The 27,815-nt window shown below is 49.5% G+C and overlaps 10 protein-coding genes and 1 non-coding gene across 11 annotated transcripts; 5 read left to right on the plus strand and 6 right to left on the minus strand.

Annotated features, from left to right (window-relative positions):
* Positions 1 to 28: 28 nt before the first annotated feature.
* On the plus strand, positions 29 to 1,490 carry BO83DRAFT_303988 (histidinol-phosphate transaminase; the record flags this gene model as incomplete). Its single annotated transcript, XM_025527210.1, has 3 exons — positions 29 to 102; positions 161 to 334; positions 467 to 1,490. The coding sequence occupies 3 exons, from the start codon at positions 29 to 31 to the stop codon at positions 1,488 to 1,490; spliced, it is 1,272 nt and encodes a 423-aa protein (XP_025392607.1).
* Positions 1,491 to 3,690: 2,200 nt separating this feature from the next.
* On the plus strand, positions 3,691 to 5,407 carry BO83DRAFT_422703 (putative integral membrane protein Pth11-like; the record flags this gene model as incomplete). Its single annotated transcript, XM_025535054.1, has 2 exons — positions 3,691 to 4,049; positions 4,114 to 5,407. 2 exons carry the CDS (start codon positions 3,691 to 3,693, stop codon positions 5,405 to 5,407), a joined length of 1,653 nt encoding a protein of 550 aa, XP_025392608.1.
* Positions 5,408 to 5,692: 285 nt separating this feature from the next.
* BO83DRAFT_374440 (DNA-directed RNA polymerase core subunit RPB5) lies at positions 5,693 to 7,147 on the minus strand. Its single transcript, XM_025530202.1, has 3 exons — positions 6,908 to 7,147; positions 6,734 to 6,816; positions 5,693 to 6,659 (listed from the first exon to the last, which is right to left on the minus strand). Exons 1-3 carry the CDS (start codon positions 7,004 to 7,006, stop codon positions 6,134 to 6,136), a joined length of 708 nt encoding a protein of 235 aa, XP_025392609.1. The 5' UTR covers positions 7,007 to 7,147; the 3' UTR covers positions 5,693 to 6,133.
* Positions 7,148 to 7,519: 372 nt separating this feature from the next.
* On the plus strand, positions 7,520 to 9,051 carry bfr1 (putative nuclear segregation protein (Bfr1)). Its single transcript, XM_025530203.1, has one exon. It carries the CDS (start codon positions 8,015 to 8,017, stop codon positions 8,990 to 8,992), a length of 978 nt encoding a protein of 325 aa, XP_025392610.1. The 5' UTR covers positions 7,520 to 8,014; the 3' UTR covers positions 8,993 to 9,051.
* Positions 9,052 to 9,892: 841 nt separating this feature from the next.
* Positions 9,893 to 11,642, minus strand: BO83DRAFT_422706 (glycoside hydrolase family 16 protein; the record flags this gene model as incomplete). The annotated part of the gene is made up of 4 exons (XM_025535055.1): positions 9,893 to 9,906; positions 10,176 to 10,641; positions 10,710 to 11,163; positions 11,239 to 11,642. 4 exons carry the CDS (start codon positions 11,640 to 11,642, stop codon positions 9,893 to 9,895), a joined length of 1,338 nt encoding a protein of 445 aa, XP_025392611.1.
* Positions 11,643 to 13,769: 2,127 nt separating this feature from the next.
* BO83DRAFT_433654 (NACHT and WD40 domain protein) lies at positions 13,770 to 19,970 on the minus strand (the record flags this gene model as incomplete). The annotated part of the gene is made up of 5 exons (XM_025535705.1): positions 19,323 to 19,970; positions 17,803 to 18,358; positions 15,833 to 17,743; positions 14,253 to 15,770; positions 13,770 to 14,132 (listed from the first exon to the last, which is right to left on the minus strand). The coding sequence occupies exons 1-5, from the start codon at positions 19,529 to 19,531 to the stop codon at positions 13,770 to 13,772; spliced, it is 4,557 nt and encodes a 1,518-aa protein (XP_025392612.1). The 5' UTR covers positions 19,532 to 19,970.
* On the minus strand, positions 19,063 to 19,150 carry BO83DRAFT_t42. The gene has a single exon. It is a non-coding gene; the product is annotated as a tRNA-Tyr (tRNA).
* On the plus strand, positions 19,642 to 20,317 carry BO83DRAFT_374443 (uncharacterized protein). Its single transcript, XM_025530204.1, has 2 exons — positions 19,642 to 19,778; positions 19,840 to 20,317. Exons 1-2 carry the CDS (start codon positions 19,761 to 19,763, stop codon positions 20,161 to 20,163), a joined length of 342 nt encoding a protein of 113 aa, XP_025392613.1. The 5' UTR covers positions 19,642 to 19,760; the 3' UTR covers positions 20,164 to 20,317.
* A 169-nt stretch (positions 20,318 to 20,486) lies between these two features.
* On the minus strand, positions 20,487 to 21,626 carry BO83DRAFT_374444 (uncharacterized protein). Its single transcript, XM_025530205.1, has one exon. The coding sequence runs from the start codon at positions 21,330 to 21,332 to the stop codon at positions 20,685 to 20,687; it is 648 nt and encodes a 215-aa protein (XP_025392614.1). The 5' UTR covers positions 21,333 to 21,626; the 3' UTR covers positions 20,487 to 20,684.
* Positions 21,627 to 22,230: 604 nt separating this feature from the next.
* BO83DRAFT_395092 (kinase-like protein) lies at positions 22,231 to 24,043 on the plus strand (the record flags this gene model as incomplete). The annotated part of the gene is made up of 4 exons (XM_025533053.1): positions 22,231 to 22,419; positions 22,447 to 22,605; positions 22,630 to 23,391; positions 23,957 to 24,043. The coding sequence occupies 4 exons, from the start codon at positions 22,231 to 22,233 to the stop codon at positions 24,041 to 24,043; spliced, it is 1,197 nt and encodes a 398-aa protein (XP_025392615.1).
* A 1,460-nt stretch (positions 24,044 to 25,503) lies between these two features.
* Positions 25,504 to 26,079, minus strand: BO83DRAFT_384497 (uncharacterized protein; the record flags this gene model as incomplete). The annotated part of the gene is made up of 1 exon (XM_025532589.1): positions 25,504 to 26,079. One exon carries the CDS (start codon positions 26,077 to 26,079, stop codon positions 25,504 to 25,506), a length of 576 nt encoding a protein of 191 aa, XP_025392616.1.
* Positions 26,080 to 27,815: the final 1,736 nt, after the last annotated feature.

Raw genomic sequence — 27,815 nt, forward strand, 5'->3', positions numbered from 1 at the left:
GCTCATCACACATCCAATCCCATTCACAATGGCTCCATTTGATCTTGCCAAGTGCGCGCGCCCTAACATCCTCAAATTGCAGCCTTACCGTTGCGCCAGAGAGTGTGTTCCCCCTCCCCACCTCCCCGCTACCTGTGTGACGAAGGCCCTAATGAGTCAGTGACTACAAAGATGATGGAACGAACATCCTGCTCGACGCCAACGAGAACGCCTACGGCCCCGGCCTTGCCCTCAATCCCGAAGGCGCCCTGCAGGAGTCTACTGTGACGGGATCGTCGACAGGTTTTTCCAAGCCAGAAATTGATTTCCTGGGTCTGAACCGCTATCCGGATCCGTAAGTCTCGCTCCGCTCACTCACTCCCTCGATCGCACAAGGTCCTTCCTTCACTACACACTCGTCGCTCATTTATCGTGTGATATAATTTATGTTGTTGTTGGGATTGCTAAAAAGAAGTCAATGTGTCAGTCACCAGGTCGAGTTGAAGAAGCTTTTCTGCCAGCTGCGCAACACTCACACCCACACCCAGAAGGACCTTGGGCCTGAGAACCTCTTCGTCGGTGTCGGATCGGATGAGGCCATCGATGCGCTGTTGAGATGTTTCTGTGTTCCGGGCAAGGATAAGATCCTCACTTGCCCCCCCACATATGGCATGTATGGTGTTAGCGCGCAGGTGAATGATATCGAGATTGTGAAGGTGCCTTTGGATGTGGACAATGCTTTCCAACTGCAGCCGGAGAAGATCAATGAGGCACTGGCGGCAGACTCCTCGATCAAGATGGCTTATATTTGCTCTCCCGGAAACCCTACCGCGAATTTGATTAAGAAGGCCGATATTCAGAAGGTGCTGGAGCACCCGACGTGGAACGGAGTGGTGGTTGTCGACGAGGCGTACATTGACTTTGCTCCGGAGGGCTCTAGTCTGGCTGAATGGGTGACTGAGTGGCCCAACCTGGTGGTCATGCAAACGCTGAGCAAGGCGTTTGGTCTGGCGGGTATCCGCCTGGGTGTTGCGTTCACCAGTCCCCCGATTGCAACTCTCCTCAACAGCCTCAAGGCCCCGTACAACATCTCTAGCCCTACCAGTGCCATTGCCACGGCCGCTCTCTCGCCGACCAATATGACCGTGATGAAGAAGTACCGGGAGCAGATTATTGTGCAGCGGGATCGGCTGGTGCAAGAGCTGCCCAAGATCCCCGGTGTCGGCCGGTTCCTTGGCGGCCAAGAGGCTAATTTCCTCCTGGTCGAGATGCTAGATAAGCCGGCTAGCGAGGGCGGCAAGCCTAGCAACAAGACAGCGCTGGCAGCTTACGAGGCCATGGCGGAGAAGAGGGGAGTGGTGGTGCGGTTCCGTGGCAAGGAACTTGGCTGCGAGGGTTGCCTGCGAATTACCGTGGGAACCGAGCAGGAGGTCACCAAGTTCTTGCAAGAACTGCGGCTGGTCCTGGACGGCATCCTCAAGGGGGCGGACATCCAGTCCCTGAGGAAGTAGATGAGCCAGAACTTGGCTTATCAGGATTCGTCGCGTCTAGACTTTTCATGACCGTTTGGTGATATTGTACATTTGAGCACTACTGGATTATTTTAGACACCTAGATAGACCGGAACAATGAAAAGGTCGAGATCCCTTATCAATCGAGGAGGAGAACGTTCCGAATATCAGTTAGTTTCATTTGCATGGATCTGGCCTGCTTATGGGCCACGAGAGAGTTGCTCCCCTGGCAGTTGGCTGTGTGTCCTCGGCATCGACCGGTCGGGACACCGACAAATCGCTAAATAAGTAAAAGTAGTACGCCTTATCTCTGTGTCCAAAGTTTCAGGGAATCCCTGGTTTGGCCATGAGGAGAGAACGAATCATGTTATGACGGAGATAAACCGGTGCCTTGACATACTCTTTGCTTTTCTTCAGTTCTGCGCATATGCTTTTTCATGTCCATCCGGTCCATCGCCCCAATACTATCTCACGTGTAACGAAGACGATCCGTCCGATGAGTGCCTGATGGATTTGGAATATGCTGTAGGGGTTATTCTGGGGTAGAGAACCAAATTGAGAGAGGTATTTGAGGGATTTGAATCCAGCCATAGTCAACTGATTGCAAGGCAGCCAGGCAGTGGAGACAAAACAGACACTCGGACATTGCTTTGTTTTGTTTTAAGATTTGCCGCTCGGGCAGTCTCCGTCTGTTTCTCCTCTTCCACTCCGTCACTCGCTCTTTCTTAACCTTTGCTTTTGTTTGTTAGTAGTTGTGGTTCCTGCTTAGCCCCCTCCTGCGAGGGGAGTAAGAAGTAACTAGTTAACCCACCCAAGGTTCGTTGTGTCCATTCCAACCAACCCCCATGTTTAGCTCCGCCCAGCTAATGTACGCTGTCAGTAGGCGGGGCCTGGACACTCGCCCTATCAGGGGCTTATCATTTCCAGCTGCTCCAGCTGCTGCTGTTGCTTGTCCACAGGACCGACCTTCCCATGTATGAGAAATTCGGTGATTGGCGTTGGTTCCCGGCGCATCGACTGATCATCGGCCTATCGCCGCGGATAAATCATAATGGCCAGTTTGCTCTCTGTATGGAACGATAATCTCCACCTCGCAGGAGTCGTGACGCTGCGAAGACTGTCCACCCACACGATCGTGCCCGAAATCAGCTGCAAATCATGTGGCAAACTCCCATATCACAAGCAATCTCGTGAGCTGGACGATGGCTTCGTATCCGTCCATCCAGCCATTCCCTGTTCATTGGCTGTGTTAGACGCCATGGGTGAGCTAGGCACCAGTTACTACTAGCTTTCTTCCCCTGCTCTATCGCTCCTCTCTGGCTGGTCCACGCTCCCAAGTTATCTTGGTTCTTTTTCTCCGGCATTTCCCTCCCATCACTTCGCGCAACCTCCATGGCTACATCCGGCGCCCACCGTTCCCGTCTACGTTATCTTCCGCTTTCCCCCCCCCCCAGCGCGAAGTTTATCGAGCGCGCCATGACCCGTAGGCCCATCCCAAGTCTAGCTGATTCTCGCCATGCGAGCTTTAATATATTATGCTTCACCGTTAAGGTATAAGTGCCAGTGGTAGAGGTCCCCGTGTTGTTATCTCTAACACCCTTTTTTGACGCGGCGCTCATCGCGCAATCTGGTTGCAAAGATACTTACTTCTCCGCTGATGTGACTTGCTGTTCAAGTCTTGCTTACTTCTTATAATTACTTTCAGTCGACGTCAGAACAGCGGTGTACTTGGCACCTCTTCTACATCGATACTCTCCCGGACAGAACTGGTTGGCGAGAAGTCTCAAGCCTCCCCCGCAAATCCACAGAACGCGTCCGAGCTTCTTACTCTTATCACTACTGTCGTCGTTATTACATTCCTACCAGCAAGGACACGATTACGTCCAGTGAAAGGAGAAAAGCTCTTGTCACCGTTTACTTACAGCACCGTTTGCCGATCGCCATCTCCACCTTGTCTCGGGTGTCCTTCAACGACCATCGTAACTTTCCGGCTCCTCTTTGGGAGTTGGCTTCCCCAAACCAGATCCGGAGTAGGGCACGTGCCTATCAGGTACCGATCCCAGTAGTGAAAACGATGTGAATGTACGAAGGAACGTCACGGCTTCATATCAACTGCTGCTGAAACTCTTCGGACTTCTCTATTTGCTTTTGGGGATAGCTTCCACTTCACTGGCCCCTCTTCGGAGGTGGCACAGCGACCATGAATGTACAGTGGATGCTCGAATCTCGTGGGCTCTTTTCCGATATTCCTCCGGATGCCCGTACCAAGGAGCAAAACAATCCCACTCTGCTCGTGAGCTGGTGGGCCACTGCTTTTTCAGTGGCCATCATTGTTGTCCGGGTTTGCGGTCGCTATATTCGGACTGAGCGTTTCTTCCGCGAAGATAAGGTGATGATGGCGAGTGTCATCCCGTTATTAATCCGCATGGCATGCGTGCATGTCGTTCTAATCTGGGGTACCAATAATACCAAGACCGTGGGCTTGTCTGCCGAAGACATCGATCATCGAGTCATTGGCAGTAAATTCGTTCTTGTGGCGCGCATCTTCTATGCTATCTTGTAAGTCGTCCCTCTTCCCGCCAGGTGTCTCCAGGGCCAGCTCTAACCGTTCCCATCCGAATAGCATCTGGATAGCCAAGTTCACAGTATGCGAGTTCCTGAAACGAGTGGCAGGCAAGATCTGGCGACGATCCCTCCGAATATTCCTCAAATTCATCTATTACTTTTTGGCATCGACATTGTTGGCAGTGATTATTGCTACTCTCGCTGAATGCCAGCCCTTCGACCATTACTGGCAAGTCGTACCTGACCCAGGTCCAAAATGTCGCCTCGGCTATGCCAATCTGATCACAATGGGATCCTGCGACGTGATGACCGATCTGCTCCTCGTCTCCTTCCCGATCCCCTTCATCGTGATGACTCACATGCCTCTGAAACGCAAAATCTCACTCGTGATCCTGTTCGCTCTGTCTCTGATTCTGGTCGGAATCACATGCTATCGAGTGCCCTCTGTCATCTGGAACGATGGCTCGCAGCAATACCGATCGCTCGTCGCGTCTTTGGAAATCTTAGCCGCCACAGCGGTCTCAAACGCGGTCATAATAGGTTCATTCGTGCGTGACAGGGGTGCCAAGAAGAACAAGTTCAAAAAGGCTCAAGGATCAGCCTCCGTCAGCGAAAGCATGGATCACAGCTCCGTGCGCCGTCAAACAATCACCCACCACCAGTGGGGAAGTGATTCCGATCTCGCTGCAGATCTGGGTATCCGACTGGACCCGTCACTATGCTCTGCAGATACCAAGACACCCCGTCCTGCACCCATCGCGATGCCCGTCCATCCACTGACAGCCCGCGCCGGTACCTTAGACCCCAACTGGTCCTTCAACCAGCGCTCCGGCGGCAGTGAAGACGACCGAGCCTCCAGCACAGGCAGCCTAGACATCAAAGTCAGTCCGCACGAGTACATCGAAACCAACAAGACACCGCGCAAATCATCCTCGACAGATACCACCAACCTCCGTATCTTCGACGTCGGTAGCCTTCTAAACAATCCCACTCCGACCTCTCCTACCAGTGCCCCGACTCCGCAATATTCACGCTATGCCAGCAGGGCAAGCAACGCCTCCACGCAGGACATTGGAGGAGCCGCCCGAACACTTCATCTCAATACTACCTTCTCATCAGCCCCGTCCCACCAATTCCCTTTACCCTCATCACCCAACTTCTCCCGCCCTGGAGGCCTACGCAGTAACTCCCATTCGTCTTCCAATCGCCGTCGCGGCTCCAGTGTCCACTTCAGTGATCCTCCGGACTCACCGGTCCCTTCTTACCGCTCGCAGGCTGATGTCTCGGCACCTATCATTGAAGGGAACGAAGTCGAGCTCCAGGATGTGGGGAGATTGTTGTCCCGACGGTGATGGGTTGCGACTGGTCTGGGATGCTCGGAATGATTTAACGAATGATCACGACGTGCTACGTATTTGGATGAGTATATGACTGTAAACTCTTATTTATTGAGTTGTATGTCTTGATAGTACCGAGACATGGTATGTATACCACGCTCTGCGTTGAAGCTGATGATGGACGTTATATATGTAGGATAGTATATATTGTGGCAATGTAACTTTTAGTTATAACTTAATATCATCATTCAAATCAAGTCAGTCTTGCAAACTAGTCATTGTATGATTTGTGTAGATCGATAGATTTGTAGTTTAAAAACTAATAGAGGTGAAACCGAAGCACACCTAAAATAAAAATAAGACATAGCATAGACATACATACACACATACACCACCCGTTAAGAAACACACACTTTCGAGAAGATTTTTCGCCTTTACGCCATGCTGCCCGATGCCTGTATTCGGTAAATTTTTCTTTTTTCTTTTTTTCTCTTTCTTTTCCCTCCCCTTTCCGATTTTTTCCCTCTCAACCCAGCCTCTCTTATCTTGTTCCTGTTCTTGATTTTCTGCGTCTGTAAATAGACTCCTTCCGGAGGGCAGATTGGGCCATTTTGCTGGACTTGCATCGGGAAAAGAAATTTGAAAGGCGTAACCTCCGGCTCTCACAGCAATAAGCATATCACCATAACCGGAGACAGCTCATTCTTTTCATCCCAAGACCCCAAAAAAGCAACCCACCGATTATATAACCCACCGATAACTAGCATACCGACCAGCCGTCTCACTTCTGCGAATAATCTTGACGACCTGACCTCTGCGCAGACCCAAGTATCTAGCAACAGGATCAGACACCTGTATACGAGGCAATTGCGACTCCTTCAGGCGGTAACGTTCCAACAGACGGGCCTTCTCATCGGGGCTAAGCAAAACGTGTTTCGGGACCAGTTCGTGGCGGGTGATGTTCACCAGCAGATCCTGCTCTTGGAAATGCTCGCAGATGCGGCCGGGCATGCTGCTCAGCAGGCGCACAGCGGACGGCGAGATGGGAGTCTGGGTGATGAACACGCCCGTGTGGAAGTTGTTCTCGTCGACGAAGTGGTTGAAGGTACGCACTTGCTTGGTACCCACGCCGGTCGAGTCCGGGCAGAATTCAACGTAGATGGTGCCGCAGTCCGGCTGGGGGTTCGGGTTCGATTTGCTAGGCAGGGGCGTGTATTTCGCTTGCATGGCTTCCGTGGGCCGGGCGCTGATTTTCATCTTGTTGCGGCTGTTTGATGAGATTTTTGGGTTAGATGGGAGGAGTTGATTGAAATGTGGAATGGGATGAAAGGCGGCGCATACTCGGGGTATCCTAGAGGGTCGGAATATTTCTGCTTGAATTCGTGGAGAGGCATTTGCACTTCATCTTCTGTCACCTCGTAGCCCTGCAGATTTGTTGAACTTTGGTCAGTGGGGATGATCGCGGGGCGGTTATTGGAAGCTTCGCTTCGGCTTGAAGCTGGAGAAAATCCTTACACGATCCAGAAGCATCTCAAAGACTGTCCTCCATGTGCGCCAGAGTCTGGTCATCTCGCGGTCGGCGTCCACGGAGCCTGCAGAGTAGTCCTCGTCCATGGTTGAAAGGGGGATGGCACACCGCGGCGCGAAACTTGAAAATGGAAGATATTAAGTGTAAAGGTAGAAGAAGAGCAGTAATCGGGCAGATAAACCGATCAAGCCCGGAGAATGCGGAGCAGGAAGCTGTCTAGGCTGGAGGGGAGAGAGGCGATGATGGAAGCAAAATGCGGTTCTCGAAAAATCGGCGGGCCAGCGCTAAAAGCGCCAAACGGTAAGCGCCGCCTTTTGGACCAGCAAAGGCCAGACCAAGAAAAGAGCACCGACTTTCTTCTTCTCCAGCGTTCTCTTTCCATTCCTTCCCCCCCTCAACCCCCCTCCTCCTTCTCCCCCTTTCCTTTCTTCCCGCTCGTTAGAGCTTTCTTTTTCCCGGTTGATTTCGGTCAATCGCGCTCTTTCTGTCGAGTGTTGTCATATTATTGCTTTTTCTCCACCTCTTACCATGGCCGCTGACGCCAAATCCGCTCCTGCCACGGAGCACAAGGTGAAGCCTACTAAGCCCAACGAGGAGGCCTTCAAGGCCGATCTTGCTCAGGCTGAGAAGGAGCATGCCGCTGTTCAGGCCAAATTGGTATGTGAGGATCTCTTTCTGCTTTAATTGGCATCGTGCAATCGCATTTCCCTGCCTTGGATGCGGTGACTTATTACCGCTCCGTGGCCTTTTCTCTGCCTAACTGCCCATTCGGACTGCCTTGCGCTACACTGACTCTTTGGTGTTCCGCCTTTCATCCAATCGCAAGACGAATGCAACATACCATCTATCCGTGATCTCAGAAAACTAATTTTATATCAAAGACCGAGATCAAGGCCAAGATCGAGACCGCCAAGCCCAACAACCAGGACTCGCCCGCCGCGAAGAAGCAGCAGGAACTCCGCGCTGAGCTGTCTTCGATCCGTCAGAAGCAGCAGGGATTCAAGGCTTCTCGCTCCAGCACCCAGGAGAAGATCAATGCCCTCGATGCTACCCTCAAGGCTCGCATTTCCGAACAGAACAACTCTCGCACGCGCATGTCCTTCAAGAATGTCGAGGAACTCGACCGCGAAATTGCTCGCCTCGAGAAGCAGGTCGACTCCGGCACCCTCCGCTTGGTCGATGAGCGCAAGATTCTGTCCGACGTCTCCAACTTGCGCAAGCAGCGCAAGAACTTCGCCGGTCTGGAGGAGGCCCAGAAGGTCATCAACGACCTCAAGACCCAGATCGCTTCCCTCAAGAAGACCCTCGACAACCCCGAGGCCAAGGCTCTTAGCGACAAGTACTCCGAGATCCAGAAGGAGCTCGATGCCATCAAGGCCGAGCAGGATAGTGCCTTCAAGAACCTCAACGCCCTGAGGGACGAGCGCACCAAGCTCCACGGCGAGCAGCAGCAGAAGTGGACCGCCATCCGCGAAATCAAGGACAACTACTACAAGGCCCGCAAGGCCTACAAGGAGTACGAGGATGAGGCCTGGAGAGTCCGCCGTGAGAAGCAGAAGGCCCAGCGCGATGCCTTCGAGCGCGAGAAGCGCAAGAAGATCGCTGACAAGAAGCTGGAGGAGGCCTCTCGTCTTGCTTACACCGATGAGATCCTCACTGCTCAGGGTCTGATCCGCCACTTCAACCCCTCCTACGACTTCGTTTCTCTGGGTCTGGATGAGAAGAAGGACGAGGGCTCCAGCTTCCGTGCTGATGTCGGCCGTACCGTGGACGACTCCAACCTCAAGGGTATGAAGGTTCTCAAGAAGGAGGACCGCGAGGAGGACTACTTCGTTGGCACTGGCGGCAAGAAGGGTAAGAAGGGCAAGAAGGGCGCCAACGGCAGCCCCGCCCCTGGTACCCCGACTGAGGCCAAGTTCAACCTTAACGTTGGTGTGATCGAGGACTTCGCCAAGGTTAAGATTGACCCTCCTATGAACCAGTCGGATGTCCCTGCTGTGATCGAGAAGCTTGCCGCCAAGATCACCGAGTGGAAGAAGAACCAGGCCTCCAAGACCGAGGAAGTGAGTTAAACGCCTTTTCTTTACTCGAGATTCAATGCTAATATCCGTCCAGAACATCAAGAAGGCCCAGGAGGAGATTGACCGCCTCGAGGCGGAAGAGACCGCCGTCAACGGTGCCACCGACTCCGCCAAGAAGCCCGCTATCAAAAACAGCGGTGTGAACGGCGAGGTTTCCGCTGACGCCGAGCTGAAGCAGGAGAAGGACGCTGCTGCCGACGTGTCGGAAGAGCTCCAGAAGGCCAGCCTCGAGGAGCAGGCCTAAATCACCCGCCAAGCATAGAGTGTTGCATCGCATTGCATCTGCATCTTGCATCAGCCATGCTCATTGTTAGATCTGCAAAAGCTCGAGACTCGCATTTGACACATTTACACCCTGCGTGATCCTTTGTTTCTCTCTTTGCATCCAGGAGTTGTGTACCCCGACCCCTGCCCATCTATCCCTTATCACTCCTCTTTCCTCTACCGAGATATGCCCCATTTTGTCTTACGAAAACAGAAATCAATATGCACGGGTATTGGTTTTCTTGCGTGATCACCGTGCTACCAGCGTCGGTTGGTCTTCTACGGACCAAGCCCGGCTGGGTTCCTTTTTCTTTTTTCCTTCTGTGTAATTGACTTTTTCCTCTTACCTTTACCTTACTACCTATGCTTTCTTATTTCATGTCTTACCATATTCTCCTCTCTTATCTTTCCCAGTCCCGAGACTGGCGACAGCCAGGAGCATTCAGTCAGCGATTTGTTTAGCAGCGTGTCGTGTAAGTAACGAATGAGCGATTGGAAAAGCAAGTTGTACGGATCGAATGTAGGACGTTGAGCGATTTTCATTATGATGACATACCAAATAATTGAATGTAGACTTGTACATTATCTTTGTCCTAGTCTTGTACATGCCATCATCTCCACGATGCTTTATGTCATCGACACTGATCATTAGCCAGATATTATTATCTCACCGATCATACACTATCCATAGACAGTGAAATTCAGCCAAGAAACAGAAAGAGTAGTCAATTGATATTACTATTATTACTATCAGCATCATTAATACCCTCCCTGACCCCCCTGCTCCTTCTGACTACCACTACTACTACTACTACTACTCCCCCCTCCTGCCCTCCACCCCCCTGACTCCCCGTCTGCCCATCCTGCCCACCACTCTGACTCCCCTCCCCTCCATCCTGACCCGTCGTACTCCCCGCCCCAGCCGCTGTCGTCGTTGTCGTAGACGCAGTCAACCCATACCACCCCGCCGTCGTCGACGACGCCCCCGCCACCGTACTAGTACTACTACTACTACTCGAACTATTCCCACTCGAACTCGTCTGATAAACTTTAAAGCTCTTAAACTCCCAATACGCATTGGTAAAGTTCGCCCCATTCTCCGCCGCCCACTTCGTGCACGTCGACGGACAATCATACAGATCCGTGTAGTAGGTACTCGCACCCGCCAGATCACCACAGATATCAATATTAACGATAATACTCTGGTTCTTGAAATGCGAGCTGATGTCGCAGTTCGTATTGGGGAAGTCGGCGAGCGCTTCGCCCCAGCTAGACGGGTCAGGCGTGTTGCTGCTGTTCGAGATGTCGCTGGGGATGGAGTCGCGGGAGAACATCCAGACGCGGATGCCGGCGGGGCGGAGTTCCATGGCATAGATCTGGCAATTCATAATTAGATGTGTGGGTTGGGGATTGGGGATTGGGGATGGGGAGGGAAAGAACGCACGCCGCCACCGTTAGTGTTGAATTTCTCGCCGTAGGTTGCTTTTGCGCCTGTTACGCTGCAGCCGGCGTTATCGTTGGCGGTGTTGAGGCAGTTAGTGTATTTGGCTGTGCCGGTTTCTTTCCGCTTGACGTTCATTTTGCATCCGCTTGAGGTGTGGAGAGTCATGGCGTTGCCGTGGGTGGCTTTGTTGTTGGATTCCAGCACGTCGATTTCGCCGTGTTCGGGCCAGTTGGATGGGTCGGTGAGCCAGAGGGCGGGCCAGGTGGCGCATCCGTAGGGCGTGTGGGTGATGTCGAAGATGAAGAGCCCGTCGTTGTACGTTTTCTTGGAGGTGATACGCACCGATTTCCGGCCGCTGGTTTGGTTGGAGGTGCTGGTGTCGACGCGCAGGACGGCGCGCGAGCTGGTGGCGTAGGTTAGGTTCAATGATGAGGCGGTGGTGCTGTCGACGTAGCTGGTGTAGGGTTAGTTGTGTTCTTATTGTATGTGTATATATGGAGGGAGATGTGTGTGGATGAATTGCACATACTCTACGAATCCGTCGGTTGTGTCGGTGGCTGTGTAGTATTCGAACTCGTCGAAGAATGAAGAGCCCGAGTATGTATCTGCGAGCTTATAGCTCAGGGCAGAGTAATCGGGATATGAGGATGATTTCGTGCCCTCGTAGATGCCTACGACGAGCGCAACAATGATAACTACCACACCTCCGGCGACGAGCGATTTCGTCAACACTGACCATGAGCGCGGGTCATACCATGGTCCTCCGGCGCCTTTTGCAACAGTTGCTTTCTGTGCTGTTTCTGCTGCTCCTGCAGCTGCAGGGCCCGATGCAGTGGCTGTATATGGCGGTGCCACAGGCACATTGTGTAACTCGTAGTCGGGGAGACCTGTCCTATCCGAGACGTCTAGACTGGATAGGTTTCTGTAGGACATGTTTTGGGATTCAGTCATCGCATGGAAAATAGCCCTGGAGGATGAAAGACCCTCTGGGTCCGCACTCCCATCTTATTCAAGCAATGACCTGGCAAGCTATACAATAGGCTTAGATCACCAGGGTATCATAGAGCCCCTTAAGACAGAAAAAAGTCAGCTAGTGCATAAGTCAAAGCACCAGGATTCATACCAAAGCTTTTCCATTGGTTTGTTGGCCGGTCCCCCGCGGAGCCCGGCTGTTGCAATAACTTGATCGACCCGAAGGGACCATGCCGGAAAACGAAGACATACGTAAGCGCTTATTTGGCTTAACATAGATAAACCAACCGTTAAGGCTGGTAGGCGTAGGGCTCGCCGAGAATAGCAAGGGAAATTAGTATGGTGAGGGAACGCGCTGTAGCTGCATGCGATCTACAGGCTAAGAAGGGTGGATTGCGTCTTGCTACCAGGTTTCGAATCCTGACACGTGCACGAATGGGCCCGTCAAATAATACGGCCATCAAGCATAACAGCTCATGCATGTTCAAACGGTGGAAAAGATGTTGATATCGATGCCACACATACTCGGTGGAGCGCTTACGCAATGCGGCCATGAGTTAGCGCGTGAGCCACGAATGAGCGGCTGGCCAGCAAGACTGCGCGGGGTTTGTGCCATAGCCAAAATATCTGAAGCGGGACGAGCGATATGGCTTATCGAGAATGATTGATTGAAACTGTATCGGTTTTTTTTTTTTTTTTTTTTTTTTTTTTTTTTTTTTTTTTTTGAGTGTGTGTATACTGTGTTCGGAGTCGGATGATTTGCCTTTCATGTTCCTGTTGCTCGGCGGGTCTAAAGGTGCCGGAACTGGACTTGTACTGAGACCGAGGAATTGTGTCGAGACCCATCATGCATCGATACAGACCCTTGCCTAACCTGGTGGACATTCCAAGGGTCTGATAGACCTCTGATATCAGGGTTGTCCGGGGCATACGTATGCTCCGTAGCCGACAGACCCGGGCAAGACCCCTTGCCAGAACATATCCATGGCTCGTCTCGAATAATTATTGCCTGCTTGCAGCGCGAAGGCACCACACTGAACAGAATCCTTGTCCTGACTGCCGGATCACGTCTAAATTCTCATAGTGTACCAATTTCCCGAGCTTCGACGTGGGAAAAAAAGGTGACTACTCGTGTGAAACGGACTGCTTTTTTCAGCAACGTAGGCTATCCAACATGTAAACCCCTATTCGCAAAGTCAGTTTCTCAGTTGAGCTCACGATTGGAGAGAATGGCGTACTTACGTGTCGTTGTAGATGACGAATGCCTTCAATTAGGCTGCTGTGGCGGTGCTGTTTTAGCGTGCAAAGTAGACTCCAGACCCTCGTCGGCTCACGATTAGCCTAGCTCCTCCGTGCTTGATCCATATTAGCTTCGGCGCAGTTTCAGATTGGGGCTGAGCGATGAGTGACCCACTGTCCGTGGAATAGTCTTCGCACCATTCGGCATGTAAGATCTGTTGACCGAAGAAAGAAGGATAAGGAAGAATTTGTCATTTTTTCAAAAGCTCTGTAATTTGATCCATCACTGGGACCTCGCTGAAATCAATTTAGGAGGTTTCTTGTTATTGCTAGCTTCCGGACAGCAGTACAAGGTGAAGCAGAGATGCAAGTGCATTTAGAAGTGCGCCAGAGCAGAGCATAATACTTGAGATGAATACAGATCTAATTCGTAACATGTCATAAAATAGGCTACTAACCATACATTATTTGTGAGTTCATGTGACATTAAAGGATCAGGAATGAGTAACTGGCCATACAATCAAGAGATAGTACTAAGAAGCTTACTGAAAGCGCATATTTACTTATAGTCAATCTGGTTTTACATCACCAGCAAGCGAGTACAGAGGAGTGTGAATTAGCTGTAACGCAAGCATAATGCACCTAGACTAGATATAGACCACTGACTGCGAGCTATACAAACGTGGCCAAACAACCCTATTCTCGATCATGTAAATTGAGATACCATCAGGCTCAGAAAGGATGAAAATAAATGATTGGTGTACACGCACACCGAAACTATGTGTCAACTCAATAGCAATCATTCTGACTGTATTTGAGAGAGATATGCGAAGAACAAACTGAGCTTCATCATGAACCATCGCTTTCATCTTCGTCATTAAAAGAGTAAAGGGACAAGCCACTTGAATAGCCGACATCAGAATCTTTCCCAGCATCGTCATGTTGCAATTGCCCAGCTGACATCTTGTGTGGATTGAACCGAATGGAGTAAGGCCTGCTGCCAGATTCAGGTGCAACAATTAGTACATTGCTTTGAGCATCCCAGCGTTTATCGTGCAGAGGCCGATATTCCGGGGGCAACCAGATGCTTCTCTGCTCCCCTAAGACCACCCAGTCTTTTATGATGGTTATCATTGGAGTATGCGCGACATCATTGTGAGAGGGACAATCTTCTGGACTGCATTCAACTTCCTCACTCATGGTGGGCTCATTCTGCAGAGATTGGAGAATGAGTGACAATTTCTCCCGTCCCCTTCGAAGAAAAACAGAATACTCAGCTCCTCTTCCCCATCGATACGATTTCAAAAGGCTGCATGGTCGTATCCTCCATACCCGGACAGTCCCCGTGTGGTCTACCCAGCCCAGCAGTTTACTGTGGGAAGAGAATTGAGACTGAACTTTCGCAAAACCGTTCCGACCTGGCAGTCTTTTCCATTGCATCGCAATAGTCTGTCCCGTCTCTGCGTTCCACACCATGAGGAGCCCGTCGTAAGATAGCCATGCCACCAGCTTGTTGTCTGGCGAAACAGTCACGTCGAAAAACCGATGATCATCAGGTGCCTCGAATGTTCTTTGATGCTCTCCTGTATCTCCATTCCATGTTTCGATCACACCTCCAAATCTTGCTGTCACGAATCGGGAACCATCCGCAGAAAGTGCCACCCTTGTAATCCGTCCATGTCGTTCTAATGGGGCTTCGTGAAGCTTTCCAGGTACAATTCTCCATACTTTGATCGATTTATGGTCACGATTATCGGTTCCACTGGACAGAAGGAATTGGCTGTCTGAAGAGAAGGCTGAATCGTCAACCGCGTCTGTGTGACCCCCCAGAGTTTGCACCACCACACCCTCCTCTGTCTCTACCACATGTATATTCGAATCAGCTTGTGCCAGTGCTATAAACCTGCCATCGGGAGATACTGCAAGGAAATTGACCGACCATCGTAAATCGATTTTGCAGTCCAATTCCCACTTGTCTCTTTGCCGCCATATCTCGACAGTCCTAACTGTCTGTAGCAAAAGTTTGCCGTCCCTAAAAAACTTGATTGCAGTTACCCCCTCATGCACGACTTCTTCCTGTAATTGGCCGAGTTCAGTGTCCAAAAACCCTATGCTATTATGATGTATAGTAGAAGCGAGTAAGCGGTTATCAAATGAGAACGACAGACCCGACGGTGCTAGTAGCTCATATTTCGGACTTGCCAATGGGCTCTGGTATGTCCACTTCAGAGTCCACAAGTTGCCGTTTCTCTGCCATAGGTATATTTTTCCGCCAATTTGGAAGCAAGCCAGTAACTGGCTGTTGGGAGATACTGCAAATCTCTTTATAGCATCTGGGCATTCTACTATATGCGAGACTTCCCATGTAGCTGTATCCCAAATGTACACTTTATGCAGTATTAGTGCAAGCAACAATTGACCGTCTGGGGTGAAGGTGACGGGAGGCACATCTTTCTTCAGCATGCCATTAAGCTCCGGCCTGAAATCTTCCTCAACATCAATTTTCCTGACCATTTTTCCTGTTCCTGCATCCCATATCCTCAATTCTCCTTTTGGGAAGCCTGCAATTAATTGATCGTCAGGTGACCAGGAGACAGAGCACTTTTCAAAAAGAGCACGCATAGAAACTGGGAAGGTTTGTAAAAGAGGCCCCCAATCCTCTTCCAAGCTTGGTCCCTGGTCGATCCATTTCGGGATACTTCCTGTATCTCGCACTAAGCTGGCCTTTGGTGTAAATATAAGCGCAGATACGTAGACTTGGAGTGGTGCGGTCATAATCGATTGTTGGTGCCTCCAGACAAATCGCTTTGCATCCAGCAAAAATTCGCGTATTTCAGAATCAGACTTCATCTAAGCTTGTGTGTCAGGGACATGGTATAATCAAAAATCAAATATTATCAGCCTTTACATACTGCGGGCGTGGAGCTCAACATGTCAATAATTCCCACTGTTTCGGGCATGATTCTCATCAAGGCCAACGCCTCCAGCCAGTGAAGAAAGCGCTGACGTAAAAAGCCAAGCATGTCAATATCTGTCATAAGCTCACCTTCCTTGAGGTGGTAAGCCCAGTATTGACAGGAATAGCGAATTGCAGCAAGTGGGTCTCGTGAGGGAGTCTCCACCTCTTCTGATAAGACACCATAATGAGGAAGCTGATATATATTTTCTTTCAAAGTCTCCATCATTCCTTTCAATGAGTTTTCCAGAATTTCACGGTGGGTGCTCTTCTTGAAAACCTCAGCGTTTTGAGGAGATCCATCCCAAAGCTGGTGCTGGTTCAAGAGTAGCCAGTCCTGAGCAGACTGGTGGATGAAATACACTGTCTCGCCACGAATACTCAGGAACGACCTGCACTCAGTTACATAGTCCCTTCCTGCATTGACACCTGTTTCCATTTCCGTAAGTTGCTCAATTTCCCATAAAGACAAAGGCCGGCGTGCCACCATTGCAACACACAGAACGGTTTTACATTCTGACCAGGGCAGTTGCCTGAGCAGATAAGTGTATAACTCATTCAGCTGACGTGGGGTATCTTCAATGATTTTCTGCCACCGGGCCTCGGGTGCATTCTCTAACTCCTCGAACACCAAAGAAACCCAAATATACGTGTTGCTGGCTCGTTCACGTAAATGATCTTTAATCCTTTGAACGCGCTCTTGATTCTTAGCTTTGTTCCGAAGCGCCTGAGCCTTTCGATCAATGTAAGAGTTTATCCAGGGATTGAGATTCTGATCATCCAGCGTCAGAAGCGTATGGTAACGTAGTGTTGTCTCAAATCTGCTGTCTGGAATATCCAATAGAGGCCGACTGGTAATGAACCATTTGACGTGAGACATCCTTTCCTTCGCAATCATGCCGCTCAAAAATCGCAATAGTTGCTTGCGCGAACCTTCCTCACATTCATCAACAGCGTCGACGGCAATAACGACACGAGCTGAATCTATCAGCATACTTGTCAAAAGATCACACCACGTAGCGAATGAATTGGAATCACTCATAAACTTTTGTCCTGAATGAGAGAATTGCTCGTCAAGATGTGAGCTTAGGTGGGGCTGTTGTCGAAGAAGCATCCACACAAGGCTCTGAAGTACTGCAACCCCGTTGTTCAAATCTGCATCTGTGTGTTGGCAGAAGAAGTAAAGGATCGTGGGGGGCTCTGGCTGCCTGAGGCCACGTGTTTGCAGTTCTCTTATAGTCCCTATTGAAAGCATTGTCTTTCCAGTTCCAGCCTGCCCACTGATCCACAGTCGTCTAGGCGCGTTTTCTTCCCAACACATAAAATCCTTGAATTGCTCAGTATCAAAAATCCAAGTATATAGATCATCCATGACACTCTCTTTTAAGCTTTCGATGGTTTTTACAGTAGCCTGCGGATCCACGCGGCGTATAGCCTGCAGACGCTTCTGAAACTCCTGGGAGTCTTCCGCTGTCTTGGTGTCCATGATCATCGCTTTCATTTGACCCTTCATGTATTCCATGTCAAAAAGCGCGCAATCTCTGGCAAGAGCATCTTCTGCCTCTTGAATATGTTTTAAATCGCCACTCCAATCGTCCAGCTCCAGCAACCCGCGGGCCCACACTAAGAGCTGATACTTTTTGTAGTAGAAACAGACGCTCTTGATCTGGTAGAACAACAGTGACTCGTATAACGACGTGATTCGCCCAGCTATGTCCTCTCGTATCCCGTGTAGCGACTTTTCATCTTTTATGCTGTCCGCGCATAGGAGTTTGTTAGTCAACTTTGAGTACCACTCGATTCTGGAAATCGCATATGCTACGCCGTTGTAGAGAGCTGCTCCCACACTGACTGGCTTAAGCAGTATCTAGTCATAGTGGTAGTTTCTCAGTGTCTGTATTGGAATATCAGGGTTAGAACACTTACATCGACGCTTGATGAGATGACGGCCCACGGCAGTGCAGTCTGAGAGACATTCTTCAGAGGAATGTCAAGAATGGCTTTGACCTGCTTAATTACATTGACAGTGCTCTCCGAATGCTCAATAGCTCTCTTGTATTTCTCAATTCTCGCAAGGCCTTCTTCGACCACTTTTTTCATTTGTTCTTCTCCGAGGTGTTGAGAAGACTCGTTCGTTCGGACTGCTTTCTCGGCCGTGGATTGGTTCAAAAATACCTTCGCAAGCAGTTCCTCGTACCCCGAGACGTATTCTGCCTTTTCCGGGTCATTTTTGAGGTTACTATAGGCCTTATCCCAGAGAGCTTTGTGGACAGAAACCGCCTGGTTGGTTGTTTGTTGTCGGTGGCGTGCAGCAGTGTTGCTGATAACCGGTGATTCATCATCTTGTCGAACCTCTGTGATTTGACTAACGTTGCCAGCAGCGTCACTGCTGGGAGAGCCTTTTTCAGAGGTGCTCTCGTCATTCTCCTCGACTTTTTGGTCGTCTGCCTCGAACCTTCCTTCCTCTGCATGTCTGTCTTTCCTAAAACACCCAAGCAATGTCGAAAGACACCCAGTCTTGCACGGTGGCATTCTGGGACGCTGTGAGGTCTTGAAAAGTCCTTGTAGTGCAATCGCAGTAGAAACCGATCAGTGGTACAGTGCTGGACTGAATATGTTCGGCTCGCGAGGCTGAAAAGAGGAAGGTCGTCAGGCGTTTGTTGCCTGATTTAAAGGCGATAGGAACCAAACCTGCTGCTCAGCCTCGGGTTAATGTGCTGGTTGCTAAGTGGCTCTCAATGTGGGATCATTGGCGCTAAACATGCAGGAGGTACATGGGCACCTCACCAGCTGGCCCACGCTGGAAAGAATGGATATGATTATCATCTGCCGAGTTGGGGAGCTTGTAGAACAGAATACATCAGTCAATGTACTTGACTCTTGGTCCCAATTATCCTACCTCGCAAGTATTAAATTACTATGCAGGCTGTTTCATTGTTTGGGATTTCTACTGACCGTTCAATATATATACCAGTGTCATGGTTAAGGTATGGCTCTTTTGAACATTACTAATAAGTACTAGCGTACACATACTACTGTCGTACTAAATCCACCTAACTGCAAAATTTAATCGTATCAGGTACTACTCTAGTGTCTATGTACAGCAGGAAACAAAAATAGAGAGTTGGTGCATTTAACTTGAGTCGTGGGTCTCCAAGAAGGGGAAAAAGAAAACCAAAAAGATGATCCCCCGAACCAGAATCGAACTGGTGATTTTTCGGTTACAATAATTACCATTACAGCCGAACGCCATAACCAACTAGACCATCGGGGGTTCTTGTTATGAGTTAAGACTTGTATTGCCATTATATGAGAGATTGGTAACAAGGAAATACTAAAAATGGCAACCATCATCAGCCACCACGCCAAGATAAGATATTCGTCATGTTTTCCCCTCTTTCCCCAACCACCGATTCGGTAGCGAAGTCACGTTCAGGGCAGCCTACGCTTCATCAGCAACTCGGATGAAAGAAGACGCTGTGTGACAGAAACACTCCAATGTTTGTGTGTTTCCTCTGGCACCACGAGACTGTAGACACCTAAGCCAAGTAGTTGGCATCTGCACGACATCTTTGTCCTCCCCAACATCCCCAATTCCGCCCGCGTAGACCGACATAGCCGGTTGCCTAATCCGGACCACTCGCCAAGCTGCCATCAATCGTTGGTTTCGCTCGGCGCTTCTTCTCGTCTCTTTTCCCGACTTTTTCTCCTCACATCCATCACCTCCCCTCTTTTGCCTCTCCGCACATTCCGCATCATAGAAAAGACTGTCATTCCTACCAGAAGCCTAAAACTGCGCCGTCAGGCATTCCTTACTGGAACAGAAGAACGCATAATCACTGATCATCGCGTCTGGAAGACTTGCGACTGTCTCCTTATTAAAGATGTCTTACAACAAACCTGTACGTTGAGTCAACCTTCTCGCCACGTCTCACTACACAACTGACCGATATTGAACCATAGGACCAGCCTCCTCCGTCCTACCCCCCTCCGACCCACGACGCCGGTCCCTACCACCAGGGCGCATCGCAAGACTACTACCAGCAGGGCGGTTACCCTCAACAAGGCTACAACCAGGGATATCCGCCTCAGGGCTATGGTCCCCCGCCGCAGCAGGGATACTACGGTTCTCCTCCGCCTCAAGGCCAGCCGATGTACTATCCTCCGCCGCAGCAGCAACAAGGTTACTATGCCGGACAAGACCGGGGCGGATCCTCGGGAGGTGGTATCTGCGCGGGTATAATGGCTGCATTGGCTTGCTGTTGCTGCTTGGATATCCTGTTCTAAGATGAGAGGAGTGCTGTCTTCAGTGATTTCTAACTTCTGTTTGGATTTGGTGTCTGCGTTTTCTTCTCGTCTAGATTGGATGCGATTGACTACTACTACTGATACTGTATTGCTATTCTTTGGTTGGGCGCAAGGATTCACGGAGCACGGTTCGCGCGCGGGGTTTTTGCCTGTGTTTCTATATTTGGTTGATTTTCAGTCGGGTCAGTCAGGTCAGGTCAGGTTTGACTGGCGTCGGCGCTTAACGGCGCATGGTCTATGGATGACTACTCGAGTCGGTCACTTTCGTTGAAATCCAATCATTCTTATATCGGTAGTAATTAACATTATTCATTTCTAGTTCCGTGTGCATGAATTCTTTTGCGTGCAAAACTGACTCGCAATTCAAACATCATCATAAAAATATCACAGGGCAGGGTATCAAATCATCGTCGAAGGGTCAGGACCAAATCACGTCGACAGCGTTATATAACAAAACACAATAGCAATCACTCAACACACCCACTACACGGGGTCCGCAACTACGACCTCAAACTCTCATCCTCCGTCAACCCCCCATACGCCAACGGATCTACAGCCCGATAATGTCCCGGCCGACTGCGTCTCCTCCGCCCATGGCCCCCGGAACCCTCTATACTGGAATGTTCCTCCTCGACCTCAACCACATTCGACGGACCAGACGAGGTAACCGACTCCTCCACAACAATACGCGAATCCCTCCCCCGACTGGCTCTTGACCTGCGACTCCGCCGAGTCCCACCGCTCTCAATGACCTCCTCGACAACCTCGCGCCGCCGACGTCGCGATGGTCGTCGCGAAATCGAGCTTCCCTCTTCCTCCACCACCACCTCTGACATTGTTGCCGACGTCGCCGTGCTGGGTTCGCTGGAGAAGCGCCGTCCGGCACCCAAAGCGAGGAATATTAAGTATAGGAGGAAGATGAACCCTAGGACGCTGCCGATGATGACGCCGGCGACGGCACCGGGGGAAAGGCCGTTGCTGTTGTAGGTTCCGGGGATGAAGGCGGCGGAGGAGCGTTTGAGGAGGGCGGAGGGGATGATGTTTCGGAGAGATAGAGAGGATGGTTGGGTTTTTTGTGTGAAGGGGAGTGAGATGTGGAGGTTGAGGTTTGGTGGTGGTGGTATTCGTGGGATCGGGATCGGTGTCATTGTGGTTTATTGATGGTGGAGATGGAGATGGAGATTATTGTGGAGGCGGGGATCACCAGGCGGGTAGATCCAGTTGTAGTAGTTGTAGTAGATGGATATGGCTCATCGAGGGGAGGGTGGTGGTGGTGTAGTAGACATGGATGTAGTGGGATAATGACCTCACGATCAGAAGGAAAATGCTAAAAGGCAGGGAATGTAGATGAAAAGAAGAAGAGGGTGGAAAAGACGAAGTGATGGGGCGGAGCGCATTGACGTTAGGTGGGTTTTGGGGATTATTCGGTGGCTGGGATGATGGGATGGGATGCGATCGACAGCAAGGCTCGATGCTGGAATTCGCGAATCAGCGTGGAGGATGTAAGACACTGGGTACCGACTTTGTACCTGAACATTAAATAGAATAATTTATTGGTTTGATTGAACGATACGTTGCGTTATTGTCCGCTCTATTGTCATTGAACGTTGGAATGTGATGGTGGATCAGGGCGCAGATCGGAAATGCTTGGGTGCCTTATCGATCTATGCTGTGTTGCTGCTGCTCCACCGTCTCTTCTCCTACCGCTGCGTGTTTGGCTGCACGTTTACTATCGCTATTTCCCCACCATCCATCTTCCTACTCGCATCTGACTGATGCATAGTCACATTGTTCTGTAAGATTTTTCCATATTCTACACGTGAACTCATTTTGAGAAGCTAATACTGCAATAGCAACATGAGAAAGCCATGCTTCTTGCTCAGGCAGCCCATACGCTTAAACGTCTCTGGACTCTCTCTCAGAGCCAGCCAGCCATTTATTACTTATCGAAATTCTCATGTATTTTCTTTAACTAGCCACAAAGAAACAGTACCTGTCAAGAAAACCACGCGTGTCCTGTACGAACCCATCGAAGATGTGGAAAGAATGGAATATTATAAAGCTGGGGGCTATCATTCAGTCACAATCGGGGACTATTTCCACCATCGCTATCGGGTAGTTCATAAACTCGGTCATGGTACATACTCGACCATTTGGCTGGCCCGTGATGAAGTTTCCAATCGATATGTTGCAGTAAAAATCTGTACGGCGGATTCGAATCCCCGCGAGGAGAATGTGCTGTCTAGCCTGTCGCAACCCCAGCAATCGACACACATAGACCATGATTTGATCCCTACAATCTCAGATATCTTCAACATACAAGGCCCCAATGGCAACCACACCTGCTTGGTCACCAGGCCAGCACGAATGAGCCTGTCGGATGCAAAGAATGGATCATGGATCAGTCTCTTTCAGCTTGAGGTATCCCGAGCGATAGTAGCGCAGCTCATGATTGCTGTCCAGTACATCCACTCCCAAGGTATTGTCCATGGGGACCTTCACCGTGGCAATATTCTACTTCGGCTTTCCCGTGACTTTGACGAGCTATCGACTGAAATGCTGTACGAAAAGTATGGAGAGCCGGTTCTCGAGCCAGTCAATCGACTAGATGGTAAAGAGATCCCGCCAGATGTGCCACAACATGGTGTAGTACCTATATGGCTTGGAGAAGCAAGTGAAGATGTGACGCTCCCGGAAGCTAAGATTCTGGTTTCAGACTTTGGTGAGGCATTCTGTCCGACTCACGAACAAAAATTCGAGTCTCATACACCTCTGTTGGTCCGTCCCCCAGAGGCCCGGTTTGAGCCAACCCGGCCCCTGACCTTTTCGTCCGATATATGGACACTTGCTTGCACCATCTGGGATATTATGGGACAAAGAACACTATTTGAAGGCCTCCTTACAAATGATGACGACATGACTAGCCAACAAGTTGACCTACTTGGCCCGCTGCCTTCCGAGTGGCTCACAAAATGGAAAGAAATTCGAAACAAGGATAGCAAGTCGACTCACCAACCTTCCACATCTTCGACCCGGTCATGGGAGGATCGATTCGAAAAACACATGCAGCAGTCGCGAATTCGTGAGGGAATGCCGCCTTTTGAATCAAGAGAACGGGATGCTTTCATCTCGATGTTACGCTCTATGCTTCGCTTCAGGCCGGAAGATCGCCCTTCTGCTCAACAGGTCCTTGAGTCGGAATGGATGGTGAAATGGGCACTGCCTGAATATGAGAAGATTCGCAATACTGCTTAGGAGCAAAAGGTGGAATCGTACTTTTAATACTTGCTGCTTGGGTGAAGTGATGGACACTGATATTAGAGTAGAAAGGCTGTGGTAACTATGAGTTCTAGATATAAGGAATAAAACTGTAATCATAATAACCCATGGGTCATTTAAAAGCATGCTATTGCTACCCAACTTATGCAGTGTTAAAGCAGAAAACTTGCCTCGGACGTTATGGGGTCCTAGCATCTTGCAACTCTATGAACGAGAACCAACAAAAAGCCATGAATTGAATATTAGGGAAATCGTAGAAATGATGACATTGTTTTCGACCCATATAGATCTCTACGAGGAGACTACTTCCACTTTGAATCTACCTGGATTCTGTAAATAGGAGCCCCCATTTCTCTGAATTCTTTCCCTACTCAAAGCATTTCCCCCCCGGGCTTGATGAATTACAAGGACTCGATACAAACAGCAAACATTGGTAATAGAATTCATAGCATTCATAGTTTACTATCTATTTCCTAGCCATTGAAACTGACAGAGTACGTGCGTGTATCTCAATGATCCCAGTAAACAATATCCACCACTGAAACCTGTGAGTCATAACAATGGTCCTGACACTGGGTAGCACCAGGAACAGTATTATTATCAGCAGTATCAGCATCATAGTACAACCTCTGTAATTCCCAGTGATAGAGAAGAAGAAGATGGAAATGGTCTAATAAAGACACATCCGCGGTTTCCAGCATAAGATCTGCAACAATGTTGGTATTACCCGAAACTCCACATTAATGAGCTCTGGGACGCTATTTTGCGATTATTCTTCGTTATTTCGCCGATGTCTAAATAGAAAGATGTAAAGCAATCCGACGTTTGATGTCTTTCTCGCAGGCCACGTTCGCAGACAAGTTCTGATGTTATGGACTTTTGGCTATGGATCCGTCCACCCGGACTTCATATATATTGCAGTTTGCTATGCCCGCAACTTCAACAACGACCTGAGCTGTGAAATTTTCCCCAGAAGACCAGGCAGGATTCAACTGCACTCTCAATACTTAAATGTTGCAGTATGTTCCCGCACACACAGGTGTAACCTCGTGCATGTATCGAGGCACGACAGGGACTTGGACAGGTGACTTAGACCACTTGGGCCGAGAGACTCTCTGTGTCCTCTGTGTACGACAGGCTCAGAGATGACTGGACTGCCGAAAGATATGGTGGCAGATCAGCCACGATTGGGCAGGACATCTGAAATATGCTTGGTTTACTTAAACCTATTAGATATACTTTTGCTATTGCGCCAGATTCGCCTTTGCCTTTGAAGTCTGCTGCGTGGCAGTGGTGTTCTCTTGCTGGCCTAGGTCTCAGCTATCTTCGGGTTTAACAAAAACGGGGTATATATTGTCCTCCGGGTTTGAGGTGAGCCATATATTCTATACGATATGTATGTCTCAGCAGTGAGCTTCCCCTTCCAGCTCATATCTGTAACAGGTATGTCGTGATAGACATGGCAACGCCGAACGACGAGGCAAGCAGTTTTGGGAAAGTGGGGAAGGAAACAATATTTCTTGAGTAAGAAGTCCGTACTGATTAGGTACCGAAGTTTTGATTACTGCCATTTCTGGCGCTTCGATCAGGAGACCCTTCCAGAAATCGTTAAGACAGCGGTTGAATTCCCTTTTGCGTATTGGTCCTCTTGTCAACGTAGCGGAAGCGCCATTTCTGTACATATTGTTCCATTCGACAACCCTGACGATGTGATATATTGCGGATCTTCATGGAACCCTAGACTGTCCGTCGCGGTCGCCTTTGACAACAAGACGGGCCTTGTAAGTGCCGTCATGCTTTATCTTGAATACCCACTTGAGCGGAAGAAGCCGTGTATTATGGGGACGCGGGACTACACGGAAGGTGCCTTGCTTGATCTGTTCTCGCATCTCACGATGCACTGCTTCACGCCATTTAGATGCATCGAGGATCACGACGGACTCCTCGCCGCCCTGTGATGAATCGATCGTCTTTATCCGAATTTTGTTTGGGCCCACGGTGATCATTCTGCAGTGCAGGCTGTTCAGACCGGAACAGTTGCTATTGTGTGAGCCCTGGTTCTTGTATGTCCCCACATGTAAAGCTTGATGAGCGGCCCAATGCCACGTCTGTAAGCTTGACATAGACAGGCGCGCATCCGAGCTTGCTCATGAATAGGGCCATAAGATCTGACACAGCCCAGTAAGAAACCCCGTCATACATCGATTGAGATATTAGGATCCCTGACCTCGCAGAATCTGGTTCCTGTGTACTCTGTTCGTCGGACACCGTAGTCCGATCGATACAGTCACCGCAGCGATTATATTTCACAGTAACATCGCAACTGTTTGACCCCTTGCCGACCTCGGAGACGCTCAATTGTGTTGGGCAGGCTTCGCAGTAGTAGCTGAAATAACGGGCGAGCATTTGTCTGCCCATTATCCGGCACCGGTCCCCGAGGCAGATGTACGGCATGCGAGGGCTCACACCAATAATATCAAATAGTATAGGTGGCTCTCGTAGGTGCGCGGAATCAATCATGCAAACAGTTTTGGGTTCCGCATTTGGATTTTTGAGTGATAAGTTAAGAGCTACTCCGCACGCACCGCAGGTGCCTGGGTGCTGGGTGTCTGGCATTTTCCTGATCTAGAAGGGATGGTTTATCAGCGACTGTGGAATTCAGTAGAATCTGAGTGATCCGTGTTACCATAAGCAGCCTGAACGGCTAATAGATGGCTTTCTCAATGTCGCCAGTCAGGGTTAATACCGGCACCACCTTTTGCTGGATACCGTAAGAAAGTTCAAGCAAAAGGGCGATACGGGTGTGGCTTCAACGACAGGAGGCTAATGGGGCGGGGTTTGACACGATCGATGCTCTGGGAGTGTGAAGTAACAAGATGAATGTGGCTGTCATTAAACTGGCCAGCGGTATTCCATGGGCGTTGCATGGCGTACTAATTATTTTGTCCTCGGCCGGCAGTGTTTGACCTAGAGATATGTCGTGGTCCTATACTAAGTTCCGGGAGAAATGTATTAGGCAAATGCTCTTCTTGAATATTCCTCAACTGCCCCATGAGCCTCGTTGACAGCCCCAACAACCCATATAACTATTCTGTTTCCTTGAATATACGGGTTGGGTGCCTTGACTCATGGTTATGGAAGCTGTTGTTCCTTTGTAACCCCGTATATTATGGATTGGATCCATCTTTTTATGCTCCCTTTTAGCTGCCGCATGCGCTTTTTCAGCGGGTTTATAGTATATGTGCCTTTGTTGCTTGGCTTATTGAGCAGGCCCATTTCCTCCTCGTTTTTCTTCTTAGTACCGCGAGGGTCTTTCCAGCCCCTTTATAGTACTTGTGCCCTCTCTCTATTTCCTTTGGATACCGATTAGAGACCTGACCCACGAATAGGGTAGCTCTTGTTATTTGGTATCTCCGTATGCAGATATTGAGGAACGACATAATAAAACATTGGCAGGGTCGTAGCCTTAGTGTATGGCTTTGCTAGTGTCCCTTAGACTTGTATCAACTTTGTCACTGCTCGTCTTGAAGACGATCTCAAAAGGCCTTCGGTTATCGTTCTATAGGAAATCAATTTGGAGCCTCCAAAATGCCTCCAGGTCGAGGCAGAAGGGTATGAGTGTGGCAGAGGATGTAGGGAATATGGTTATGATAATGAAGTCTATATCATAATTTCAGCATGCAAGATAAAACAAGACCAATACCCCATGCACTTACGATCCATGAGTCCTGATGCAAGGATGTATCGAGTCTTATAGCCCGCGTGGCGTGCATGTATTCGATCATTTTCCCTCCCAGACATAGTGAAGAGCTTTCGCAAGCTCTGTGATTCCTCAAGAACTGAATAATTCAAGAGCCCATTCAATTGATGGAAACAGCTCTAGATCTTTGGATTCGAGCGACAATGGGATGATGCGTACCATGTTTTATGGGATGAATCGTAGAACATGAAGGACGGGTCATCTTTCTATCAGGGCCCGACCGGGTACGTAAGACTGAGATCGATCGAATGTGTAGAAGAGAAAGATGGCCGATGGGGGTTGGCTGCATCTTTATAAATATTGTTTTCGGTATTAAATTGCTCTTTTTGCTTATTAAATATTCTTCTAATGAATCGGATATAGTAGTCCAGTCTTTCATATGATTGGAGTGAAGGTTGCCATTTACGTATATGCACTATAGAATGGATGTGAAGATACGTGGCTTTCCTCAGGTGATTGTACATAGATTCCCTCCAGATATAGACGTTAGTGAAGGCGATCCAAGGTCGACTCATCGCGAAGAAGAAGCGTGTAGGGCTTTGCCTACTTCAAAGAGAACCATGATCTCTACCCGGATAAGGTCAGGACATAA

Source organism: Aspergillus eucalypticola (genome assembly GCF_003184535.1).
Source record: "Aspergillus eucalypticola CBS 122712 chromosome Unknown BO83scaffold_2, whole genome shotgun sequence".
NCBI lineage: Eukaryota > Fungi > Ascomycota > Eurotiomycetes > Eurotiales > Aspergillaceae > Aspergillus > Aspergillus eucalypticola.

What these genes read in the sequence shown, in the direction of transcription:
- BO83DRAFT_374440 (XM_025530202.1), bottom strand. Translation starts at nt 7,006, where the DNA reads ATGGACGAGGACTACTCTGCAGGCTCCGTGGACGCCGACCGCGAGATG. An exon ending in TTGAGATGCTTCTGGATCGT is followed by an intron (nt 6,817 to 6,907) that starts GTAAGGATTTTC and finishes ACAAATCTGCAG; the next exon opens with GGCTACGAGGTGACAGAAGA. An exon ending in GACCCTCTAGGATACCCCGA is followed by an intron (nt 6,660 to 6,733) that starts GTATGCGCCGCC and finishes CTCATCAAACAG; the next exon opens with CCGCAACAAGATGAAAATCA.
- BO83DRAFT_374444 (XM_025530205.1), bottom strand. Translation starts at nt 21,332, where the DNA reads ATGACACCGATCCCGATCCCACGAATACCACCACCACCAAACCTCAAC.
- bfr1 (XM_025530203.1), top strand. Translation starts at nt 8,015, where the DNA reads ATGTCCTTCAAGAATGTCGAGGAACTCGACCGCGAAATTGCTCGCCTC.